We start from the raw sequence: 12,007 nt of genomic DNA on the forward strand, positions 1-12,007 counted from the left end.
ATTATCTTTAGTGTACAGTGCCCATTTAATAAATCAATAATAATAATGTTTAGGACTAACTTTTTCTATTATTTTAAGCAGTTTTAATCTGTTTTTAATACTATCTTATTGCATTTAAATAGTAATATTGTGTTTTAATTGTAACCAGCCCTGGGACCTTAGGGTGAAGGATGGCTAATAAATTGTAACAGCAGCAGCAGCAATGCAAATTGTACTTCTGAGAAGACATCCACATGCTGTTAAAGCCATATTAATATATGAATTTAAATACTTGGATGCTTTAAGAAGCAAACAAAAACACCTCATATTAATGCAGAAACAGAACAGAATGGACTTATGGGTAACTGTTAGATGGCAAGGGTGGCTGCTCATGAGTAACCAGGCAGGACTCCAACCTGTCTTTTACAGGTTTTATTTAGGTGCAAACTATTCACAGTGCAAAACCCCAAAGTTCATGTCTGCCTCAATCGCTAGCAAAATCCGGAAGTGCCTGTTTCCTGGACCTTCTCCAGCATAAAAGCCTCGTTACACCCAGCCTTTTCCTTCCCTCTGCGCAGGGTGGGTGACGGAAGGGGCGTGCTTCCCTGCTGGCCTCTTAGTGGTGCTGAGGCTCCCACCAGCATCCTCTGGTCCTTTCACCTCTTCCCCATTGGAGGTGGGATTTTCCTCATCAACAGAAGAGGAACTGTTTTGCAAGATTTTCGGAGGCTCCCTGTAACACAACTGCCCCTCTGTTTCCTGCCCCTGTTCTGATGGCAGTTCCCTGACAGTAACCAAGACCAGAAATAGCTGCATCCATCTATCTTTTGTGTGGGAATAAGATGGACATAAGTTCGGATCAGGCAGGACTTTTCTTATGCTCTGACGTCATACCACTGAAGCATGCACTGGCTGAAAGTCTTCAGCAATTTTGCTGGGAACTGTTAGGAGGCCCCCTGTTTTTCTCACAGAGCTACAGTTCTCAGAGTGGTTTACCAGTCAATTCCTCTCCCCAGGGAACTCTCAGTTCCCAGGATTCTTTGGAGAAGGCATGACTGTTTAAAATGGTATGATACTGCATTAAACATATAGTGCAGCTGGTCATCTAGCATTTGCTCAAAAGCCTCTAATGAAGAAGAGACCGGCTCCTTCAGAGGCAGGCTGTTTCACAGTTGAACAGGTGCTCTTCCCAAAGGTTAGACGGAAGCCCCTTTCTTGGAATTTACACCCATTGTTCAATCCCTAGCCTCCAGACCAACAACAACAAACCAAATCTCCTCCATCATCTATGTGACAGCCATTTAGGTATTTGAAGGTTGCTATTGTATTGCCTTTTTTTGTTATCTCTTGTCCAATTCCCCCAGACCTTCCACTGGACTCCATCTTCAGGCTCCTTCACACAGACCATCCCAGACCCTTCTCCATGTAGGGTTTACTTTATTTTCTTACATTTATATATTTCACCCAAGGGACATACATACATATGTACATACATGAGCCTTTGATTGGGCCCAGACCTCCATAGCTAAAGCATGGTGGTGGCTGAATGTGGCATCAGGTCTGTGCACAACTATGTGTGAACTGAAGCTCAGGTTGTTGTTTTTTTAAAATGGAACAATACAACTATATTTTGAGTAGGTTTGTTTTTATACTAACAAAGACAATTGCTATATTTTATTTACTAGCTAAATGCCAATTGATGGCAGTGTGAAGGGAATACTTTAATATTTGAGAAGACTCCTTTAGCAAGGAGGGGTGCTATGTCCTCTGTGCATAATGAGACACCCCCATGTGCATGTATACACACACACACACCTATGGCACATACACAACCTTATGTCAAGGCTGGAGGTGGGTCTAGCATTCACCTGAACACTATCCCCAAAGACAGAATTTTGCTGATTTGCTCACTTATACTTAGGCTTGCCATACGTCAGGAAAATTCCCAATTTCCTGGTTTCTGGGTGTAAAAATGGCATCAGAGGGTCATTTTGCATTTGGCAAAATGTCAGGGAAATCTTGATGTATGACAATGCGATGGAAAAAGCATCAGAAATAGCTCCAAAAGCTGTGTCCCCTCCCCCCTTTTTTACTTTTTGAAATATGGCAACCCTACTTATACTGGAAAAAGCGAAAAAGTGCCCTTGGGACCACTACTGAGGTCAGGTCTGAGCCTACTTCCTGCTTTCCAGCTCTACCCAAGGTGCTGCTTTTTGGTCATGCTAACCAGCATGGTCGGTGGTCAGGGATTGTGGGAGTTATAGTTCAAGAACACCTGGGGACCCAAGTTGAGAAAAGCAATGCTAGAGAGTGACGTACTGCTCCAATCTGCAGGTAGACAAACAGATGACAGACCATATGCTGTTTCCTTTTACCCAAACAGCATGTAGCATTGGGGAGGGGTAGGAAATTTGAAAAAAAATGAAATGATTCACCACAACAAATCAAATACTTGAGTGGATTGGATAATTCCTTACTGGAGGAGGGTGGGATTGCTTCTGGCATCATGGGTTGGGTTGGACCTAATGGGGCATTTCTGATTTCTGACTTCTGACTACATCCCTAAACAATTCTTGAATGATAGAGTGAAGCCTCATCTAAGCTCTGGAATGAATTATAATTGGCAGGCACAACTCCTCGTTGCCAGGGACAAGAACCTGACCTAGAAAATGTCATCTCTGTCTTGAATTATTTGCCCAAACTTCCAGTCCTTGTTGGGAGACATTTCCTTGTCCCCATCAGTAGCAGGCAGTGATGTGGTATGAAGCACGGGGAAATGTACAATCTGATGATGAGCCTGAAGGCCAAGTTCAGTTCTGAACAACCTTCCAAGGATAACGTGCCAGTGGTGGGAGTGGCCAGAGGCAAAATCAGGTGGAGCAACACATGCAAATTGTGCCTTTGGTACAGGTAGATCGTTTCTGCTTACAATCATACACTCTATCCATCTTGGACAAGCAACAGGCACTATCAGAGTTCAAGGATTCATTTCAGTCAGGCAAAAACACTAGAGGGATATGTCCTGGGGAGAGGGGCCATGGCCTTGAGAGGGGCATATTCTCACACACCTTGGCATGACACCCCCACCCCTGATCTATGCACAAAGGACTACTAAACATTGGAGGGGGGGTCCAGGGAAAATGTGACACAGGGATGCTTCTTTTTGACACTAGCCTTCTGTCTTCAGTAATGTGCAGCTCTTAATCTTCCAAATACAGTCATACCTTGGATCTCAAATGCCTTGGCTCCCGAGCAAATCAGCTCCTGAACAATCAAAACCCAGAAGTGAGTGTTCCGGTTTTCTAATGTTCTGTTGGTAGCCGGATGTCCGACAGAACTTCCTGCAGCCAATCAGAAGTCATGCTTTGGTTTCCGAACGTTTTAGATGTCGAACGGAGTTCTGGAATGGACTGTACAGTGAGGAGGGGAGTATTTGATCCCCTGCTAAATTTGCCCCTTTGCCCTCTGAAGAAGAAATGACCAGTCCATAATTTTAATGGTAGGTTTATTGTAGCTGTGAGAGACAGAATAACAACAGGAAAACCACATCAATCTCTGACTTTTGTCTTCTGGGTTTCTGGGGATTTTCCTGTTGTTATTCTGTCTCTCACAGCTAAAATAAACCTACCATTAAAATCAGGGACTGGTCATTTCTTCATCAGAGGGCAAATGGGCAAATTTAGCAGGGGATCAAATACTTTTCCCCCCCTCACTGTGTGTAGCCAGTGTCGTGAACAAAGATAAACCACATGTTATTAAGATCCGGACAACAATGAGCAGAGTCATATGAGTAGACCTATTGAAATTAATGGCCATGATTTAGTTGTGCTTATTCATCTCAGTGGAATTGCTCTGACTAAAACTTAGTTGGCTGCACTCCTCAGTGTACCATTTCCCTTTCTTAAGCAAATAAAATGCATGCCAATTATATACTTAGCAACACTGAAACTCAACTTCCCAAGTGTATTAATAGATATCATGGAATGCAAGAAAATCACTATTTGGGGTGAAGCTGTTCCAAAACACCCACAAAATGCATGGTATCTGCTTACCTGCATAGAATTCTGGACTATAGACAGCACCCACCACTGGATTTAATTTCCAACCTACAGTAAAGACATAAAAAACCAAAAGAATGCACTAGGGTTATAGTGTGGGATCATACATATTACAGATTGCTTTGTTTATTTGTTTTTAAATGTGACAGCTCATAAAAATGGTTGTAACTGAAGGCAGTTATATGCTTGATGGCAGTTTGGAAGAGATGGTCCAAGGGGTATCCCTTTAATATCATCTGGATATGTAAAATGAAACATGAATAGCAGTAAATTATCATGATTTAATTTTGCTGCTGTTGTTTATTTATTTTATTTCTCCTTTTCTATACATAAAAATGTAATGCTACCATTGTGCAGCCCCCATTGGAAGATTTGTAGTGTCCCGTCATAATCCTGAATTTGCACGGAATCAAGGTGGAGGGGGGGTCAAAAGAGAAGGCAAGATGCACAACAGCAGTGGCTAGGATATGGGGGAGGTGGCAGATTTAAGTACATGGAGAAGGGTGTTGGGGGAAAACTATGTTGTTCTTGTTGGTTTCTGTGTTATCTCTGCAATTTCTCTTTGTTAAAATGGGTTTGTTCAACGTTAAGAACAAAAACTCCAAATGGAACGAACTCCCCCTCAATGTTTCCCCATCCCAGCTTTACTCAAAACTCTGCTATTGTTTAAAAGTTCCATTTTCCTCTCAGTGTCTTTCCATCCCAACTTTACTCAAACCCCTGCCATTGTTAAAAACGAATTTCTCCCCTCTAGCTGTCTTCCCTTGTCACTGTACTTAAAACGTCTCCCATTTCTCAGCTTCCTCATGTGTAGATTCAATGTAGTAATTTAGAAGACCAAACAAACACTCATATATGTGCAACATCCATCAAAAGAATGGAATCTTCTCTAAGTGGGCAAACTAACTTGTGGGCTTCCTCTTTTTTTTTTTAATTTATTTATTCAAAGTTATACCAAAACATATTTTCCAAAAACATATCCTTATTTCCCCCCGTTTTTCCTCCCTCCCCCTTGTGGGCTTCCTCTTAAGACTGCATTCATCTGAAAGGTAAGGTAAAGGTACCCCTGCCCGTATGGGCCAGTCGTGTCCGACTCTAGAGTTGTGCGCCCATCTCACTTAAGAGGCCGGGGGCCAGCGCTGTCCAGAGACACTTCTGGGTCACGTGGCCAGCGTGACGAAGCTGCTCTGGCGATCCAGCACCAGTGCAGCACACGGAAATGCCGTTTACCTTCCCGCTATAAAGCGGTACCTATTTATCTACTTGCACTTTAGGGGTGCTTTCGAACTGCTAGGTGGGCAGGAGCTGGGACCGAAAGACGGGAGCTCACCCCGCCGCGGGGATTCGAACTGCGAACCATACGATCGGCAAGTCCTAGGCACTGAGATTTTACCCACAGCACCACCCGCGTCCCAATCTGAAAGGTATAGTCACATAAATCTTTGTGGGGTGTGCATGCAAAGAGGACTACAGAATAGGGAGGAGAATGTGGCAGGGAAATTGGATTGGTCTGTGTATAAGGGAGAGTAGAGAAAAGGATGGAAGAGGAGAGGAGGAAAGGGTGAAGGTGAAAAGCAGAATGCCCCCCAAAGAGGGAATAGATGGCGTGGGCATGGGGTAAAGATGAAAGCAGAGACTTTGAAGGATATGCAGAATAGGAGGAGATGGTGCCTTCATAATGACTGCTCCCCACATTAAATGGGGGACGCCCTTTGCGTGGTTGCACGCAGCCCCCTGGACCCTATGCAGCACCATTAGTACAGGTTTGGCTTCGCCTTCCCCAGGTGGGATACCTGGAGGTCTCCGCCTACCTCAGCCAATTGCCCAATCCTGCCTGGGGAGGCGTTGCCAAGGTGATCAGGCCAGGTAGGGGGAGGGACCACCTGCCCACACAATAGGGGGAGGATCTTACCTGGAGGTGCTTAGCAGTTGCAGTGTGTGGGAGGAGAGAGATGCAGTACATTACCATGCTTTTAGTAGCAGTAGGAGGAGGAATGGACATGAGGTGAAGGTGGTGTAAACAGGGGTGCAAAGCAGGGCTGCAGAACAGAAGTGGCTTCAGAAAAGCAAACTTAGCAGTTGCATGGAGTGGAAAGGCGAAGCTCTAGATGGTTAATGTGGGGCGAATGGCAGGGGCATTGGTGAGAGGGACAAGCAGGTGTAAATGTGTATGTTTTCAGCTTTAACTATTTATTACATTCTGTAGAGAATTTAAAAGTCTGTTTTGGTATTAAGCAGTTTATAAATGAAAACATTATACCAATGAAATAATAATGTTAACTTTTTAAAAAGTCTTTCTGTGTTTTATATTTAATTTTGTGTGCATGATTTGTGGACGTTTCATTTTGATGTAAACCACTTTGAGGTTAGTTTTTGATAAAATAAAATAACGGCAACAGCGACAACATCATGGTGAACAATATCAACATTTCTGTGCAAAAGGGCTATAAACAGGTGAGGTGGGTGTCAGCCAGGGAAAGGGCTTTCCTAGTCGTGCTTTGCTTGCTATCTGTGAACATCTGAAGAGCCTGGGCTGCTGGTTCTGGCTACAGGTCCATCTAGTCCAGCATCTTGTTCTCACAATTGCCATCCAGATGCCCCAATGGAGAGACTGCAAGAAGGACTCAAGCACAAGAGCAACCTCCCCTACTGTGTTTTCCAGCAGCTTAAAAGCATTGCTGCCTTTGAGCATAGAAGTAGAACATTGGCTATTAGGCTTAGTAGCCATTGACAGCCTTGACCTCCATGAATTTGTCTAATTGTCTATGCTAGGGGTAGTCAACCTTTTTATACCTACCGCCCACTAATGCATCTTTCTTGATGGTAAAATTTCATTACCTCCCACCAGTGCTTGATGGAAGGAGGATTCAGCTTGTGCCATAGAACCCCCTACCACCCACCTAGAATCCTGAAACACCCACTAGTGGGTGGTAGGGACCAGGCTGACAACCTTGGCCTATGCAATCCTTGATATCATCTCTAAGAATGTTTGCACAGACTGCTCAATTTTTTACTGCATATTGCACAATTCTACTTTTGTCTTCTTATTATTATGTTCCTGTCATCTGAATTATGTGAGTGTGGTCTTCATTGTTAAATTTTATCTTATTTATCCTCTATGGTGCCTAAAGAATATGAAAGATCTTATAAATTTAATAACAGAATAAAATAAAATGTTTAATTTCAAAAAGCTTAATTTTCCAGAATGCCATTATAATTTTATTTCCTAACAGTATAAATCCAAAATATGAGCAATTTGGCAGATTTTTCACACCTGTCAGCCCTTTCTGTCAGAAGAGGTTGAGAGATACCCACAGATTTTAAGTTATACTAATGGTGCCTCAATTTGTCCAAGACAGGAGATGGGTGGGTGGGGGGAGAGACTATTCTGGAAGATGCAGATCGATGATCTCAGCTGAAAGTCACTCTCATATTTCATTTTCTCTCCAGTCCCGATTTGATGGCTGTATCATCTAACTTGGTGAAGCTCACACAGGAAACACTTCATTCATCATGAAAATAACAGCAATTAAACTTTACTTTGTCTTGTCAATGAGGTATGTGCTGGCCCATAACTGTGTGGGTTAATCAAGTGTGAGGAGAAGCTTGACATATACGAGTGAGGAACTGCCAAGGAACCCAGTGTTAGCGGCTGGAGGAGGTAAATTCACCACCGTGGGTGTAATTCTATGAATTTGTCTTGCTGTCACAACACTCATCTCTTCAGGTTGAAACTTTTGGAGGAAGGAGGTGGGGGAGAAAAAAAAAATGTCCTTCATGCAGACGTAAAGGAAGAGCAACTGAAGGAGGTAAGGCAATAGATCAGCAACAGAACACGTGCTCAGCATTCAGAATGTGTCAGGTCCAAACACTGGGACCGGAGACTGAAAAAGTCAGATAGCAGGGTGAGCAAAGACCCCGTGGCCAGAGGCCCTGGAGAACCACATCCCATTGGTACAGACAGTGCTGGTCTAGATTGGTGCCCAACTGGGTCTGGTAAGGCGAAGGGCAACAGTAGGTGGCACCAGAAACAATGGCAGCCAATAAAAACTGATAGGCATTCTAAGAGGATGGAGGATGAAAACATTCCATTCAAGAAAGAATCCAAAGGAGCAAGGCCAGTTAGATCCACCACATCTTGAAGTTAGGGCTGGGAGAAATCCCTGTCTGAAATGCTAGAGAGCCACTTCCAAGCATTATAGCCAATATTAAGCTAGATGGACCAATATCTGACTTGGTATAAGGCAACTTCCGATGTTCCTCTGTGGACTTTAAAAACATAGCAAAGCAATGCAGCAATGTGAAACCCCAGCTATTTGAAGGGTGCTGGGAACTGTTAGGGGACCCTTATTCCTCTGACATAGCTACAATTCCCCAAGTAGTTTAATAATCAGTCCCTCAAAGCAAGGGACTCTGGAAACTGCAGCTCTGTGAGGGGAACAGAGGGGTCTCCTAATAGCTCTCAGCACCCTTAAGGAAGCACAGCTCCCAGGATTCTTTGGGGAGAGCAATAACAGTTTGAAGTAGTATGATACTGCTTTAAATGTATAGTGCAGATGGGACCCCTGTCTCCCCACTCCCATGCACAGAACACATTAATGTCATATCTGACTCATGTGTGGGTTCCAAAGTTAGTAACGTGCATTGATCCAATCAAACATTCTGTCTCTCGCTCTGTCCCCTTCTAAATGCCACAGGCACACACACACACACCCGTTTATGTGTGTTCAATATGTGTGCGACCTTGTATATACGCATTGCGCTGAACCTGGAAATCACCTGGAAACATCATAAAGACGTCACTGAAACATTGCTAAAATGGCAGAATGGGGTGAGGTGGGGGCAGGGCAAGGCAGAGCGGGGATGGAACCGGGGTTTTGCAGGCCTTTTCAGTGGGTTTCAATTATATGTGATTTCACTGACAAGTGCTTTTTTCCCTTCAGGGGGAACTCACAGGAACTCAGTCCCGGCATCTCTCAGGTGGGTTTGGGCACCTCTCAGGTGGGTGCCATTGCCATTCTAAGAGAAAGAGGGAGATGTCCATGGTGTGTTCCGGCACCTCTTTTTCTAGGAAAATAGCACTGCTCGGAACGTAACCCCTGCATAAATGAGGGGCTGCCTGTATTTCAGAAATGCTTGGACAAAATGAAATTATGACTATTTGCATAAAGGTAAAGGCAAAGGGACCCCTGACCATCAGGTCCAGTCGTGACTGACTCTGGGGTTGCGGCGCTTATCTGCTTTCCTGGCCAAGGCAGCCGGCGTACAGCTTCCAGGTCATGTGGCCAGCATAACTAAGCCGCTTCTGGCGAACCAGAAATGTCGTTTAATTTCCTGCCGGAGCGGTACCTATTTATCTACTTGCACTTCATGCTTTCAAACTGCTAGGTTGGCAGGAGCTGGGACTGAGCAACGGGAGCTCACCCCGTCGCGGGAATTCGAACCACCGACCTTCTGATCAGCAAGCCCTAGGCTCTGTGGTTTAACCCACAGCGCCACCTGCGTCCCATTTGACTATTTGTATAACTTGGACCAAATATACGCAGATAGAGGTGGTGTAGGGGAGGGAGAAAAATAAGAGGGCTTCCCCTGGGAAAAAAGCAGAAGAAATTCCAGAGCTTCCTCAACACCATGATTTATTGTTACAAGCTTAATAACTATATGTCAAACTGTAAGTGCTTATTTTATTTTACTTTTCATTTTACCACAATGGGGAGAGATAAATATGACAGGGTCATTAAAAATAAAGCCACCCGCCTCTCTTTTCCCCACTTTCGATGATGGAAGCCATCTCATTAATGAGCTCTGAAAAGTAGGAGAAAGGGGGGAAAGAAAACCAAGGTCCATTTTATTTCATGGCTGATGCCTGCCTCTGCTGGTGATGGGGAGCTGGCTTTATTGATCAGCTGTGTAAAGTTTCCCTTTCATCTTTTTTTTCCTGGAGGGGAGTCAGGGAAACAAGATATTTGTTCAGAAAACGACAGGGTTATGGACACAGGCCAAATGGAGAGTTCTGATATGTCTAATTCTGAAGCTTCAAGAAGCGTTCAGAGGCTCAAACCAACTCCAGAAAAGCCAACCAGGGAAGGTGGTGGTTGTAGTACTGTAACAGTTTTCTGCCACAGCAGAAGATGGCAGGACAAGGAAAGTGCCGAGTTGCTTCCAAAGCAAGTTGGTTATGACTAGGGCTGCCATATTTCAAAAAGTGTGGAGCTTTTTTTAACACTTGCAACATGGGTTGCCACACATCCAGATTTTCCCAGACGGCTGAATCCTGGCTATGTCCAGGAAAGGCAGACGGGTGATTGGTTTGAGGGAGAGCTTTCTCCAAGGTAGAAGAGAGTTAACTTGGCTTCCCAGTTGGAGATGGAATGATGTGGATCATGTCTGTGGTGGGAGCATGATTACAACTTATAAAAGTGATTGATGGGTATTGGGTGATTTTGCTATTTTATGTTGTTTAGATTGTTTTGTTGTATTTCTTATGCATTTTTCGTATTTGTCTTTCCCGTCAATCTGCCATTAGCCACTTTGAGTCAAGAAAGCAGTATATAAATAAAGCATTATGTAATAAGAACATTGGAAAATGAATACCCCCTGTCAGGAAACTGCCATCGGAAGAACAGGTGGTGGAAGGGCTCCAGGAGGATAGAAGAGACTCAGCAGCAGAAGAGGGAACCAGTAGGGGGGGAGCAGGAGCTTCAAGGGACAGGAAGTCGGAGGGGAGGCTCTAGGACACTTCCAGTGAGAACAGTGAGGAGGTATCAAGGCCCCCTTTAGCGACCCCCACCCCTCGCCGGAAGCTGTCACGCAGGGAATCTAGGAGACGCGTTTCCGTCAAGCAGCTTTTATGCTGGAAACGTTTCCGCAAGCGCCCACTGTCGGATTCTACCAGTGACTGACGGAGCCATGTCCAAGGGCTCCACTCAAGGCAGAGCTTTGCTACGTTAAGCAAACTCCGAGGGACTAACCTTTTTATGCACAAGTAGCTCATTGTACCATCACACCCCCAGAACACACATTCATGTACTTACCATTCGTATAAGGGTTGACTGTTTTCTTATTTGTCATGACTCGAGCTGTTGCATTATTTACCTAAGCACATAGAAAAGTAAATCAGTGCCATTTCTGCAACAGAGGAATGTCCATGATACTAATGAAAGGCATGCATTACTATTGGTATTAGTCATGTATAAATGCAATTTAATATATGCCCCCCCAATAAAAAATAATAAGAAATAGCAGAAAGTGCATAACAAAAGAAAAAAAAAAACTATTTATAATTACATTTACTGTCATTGCCATTTGTATATATAAAAAAACCACTTCCAAATCATTTCAATAAAATAACATCATCTCCTTTAAACTTTAATAAAGAGACATTAAAAGCAAATTAAAAAAGGTTTTGCATAATTGAAGATTTAAAAGCATGCATCTTGTTCCATGGTAACACTGAAACAACAAAATATTTCAAAACAGAAAAAGGAAAAACACTGTATGAAGGGGCATGCAGTGGAATAGAAGGGGGGAAGAGACAAGGTACAGGGGGAGAAATTAAATTTCCAAAAGGAAGAAAGGAAGGAAATAAATAAATAAAAAGGACAAACGGATCTTAGCATTGTGCAACATAACCCTTTCAAAGAGAGGATTCATTGGGGAAAGCAACATGTAGCATTCAACACTGGGAAGACATGAGCCTCATTTGATTCATTGCAAGAAAACTAACAAAATCATTCAAGCTTTCAAAACCACAGCTAACAAAAGGATAAAAAAGAGGGTGCATTATTTAACACAATATGGAAGTTAACAATCTGAGTAAGATGTGCGCAAAAGTCATATCCTCAATCCAGTCAGTGTCTCCAAGGCTTGCTTAAAACAGACACTCAAATTTACAGGCGTACCGATATAGATAAAAAAATATAGAGAAGAGAGCATCAAGAAAACTTAATACGACAAGTCAAAAAAATCCA

The 12,007-nt window shown here is 43.5% G+C and overlaps 1 protein-coding gene across 37 annotated transcripts in view; it reads right to left on the reverse strand.

Moving 5' to 3' along the window:
• RBFOX1 (RNA binding fox-1 homolog 1) overlaps window positions 1–12,007 on the reverse strand; it is a 1,485,186-nt gene that overhangs the window by 102,033 nt on the left and 1,371,146 nt on the right. For all 37 annotated transcript variants that reach the window (XM_079952553.1, XM_079952527.1, XM_079952530.1 and 34 more), the window contains 2 exons: window positions 11,072–11,132; window positions 4,032–4,085 (listed from right to left, as the gene is read on the reverse strand). In XM_079952553.1, coding sequence (XP_079808679.1) covers window positions 4,032–4,085; window positions 11,072–11,132 — 115 coding nt within the window. The remainder of the gene's footprint in view (window positions 1–4,031; window positions 4,086–11,071; window positions 11,133–12,007) is intronic.

This window comes from Podarcis cretensis, assembly GCF_951804945.1.
Source record: "Podarcis cretensis genome assembly, chromosome: 14".
Taxonomy (NCBI): Eukaryota; Metazoa; Chordata; class Lepidosauria; order Squamata; family Lacertidae; genus Podarcis; species Podarcis cretensis.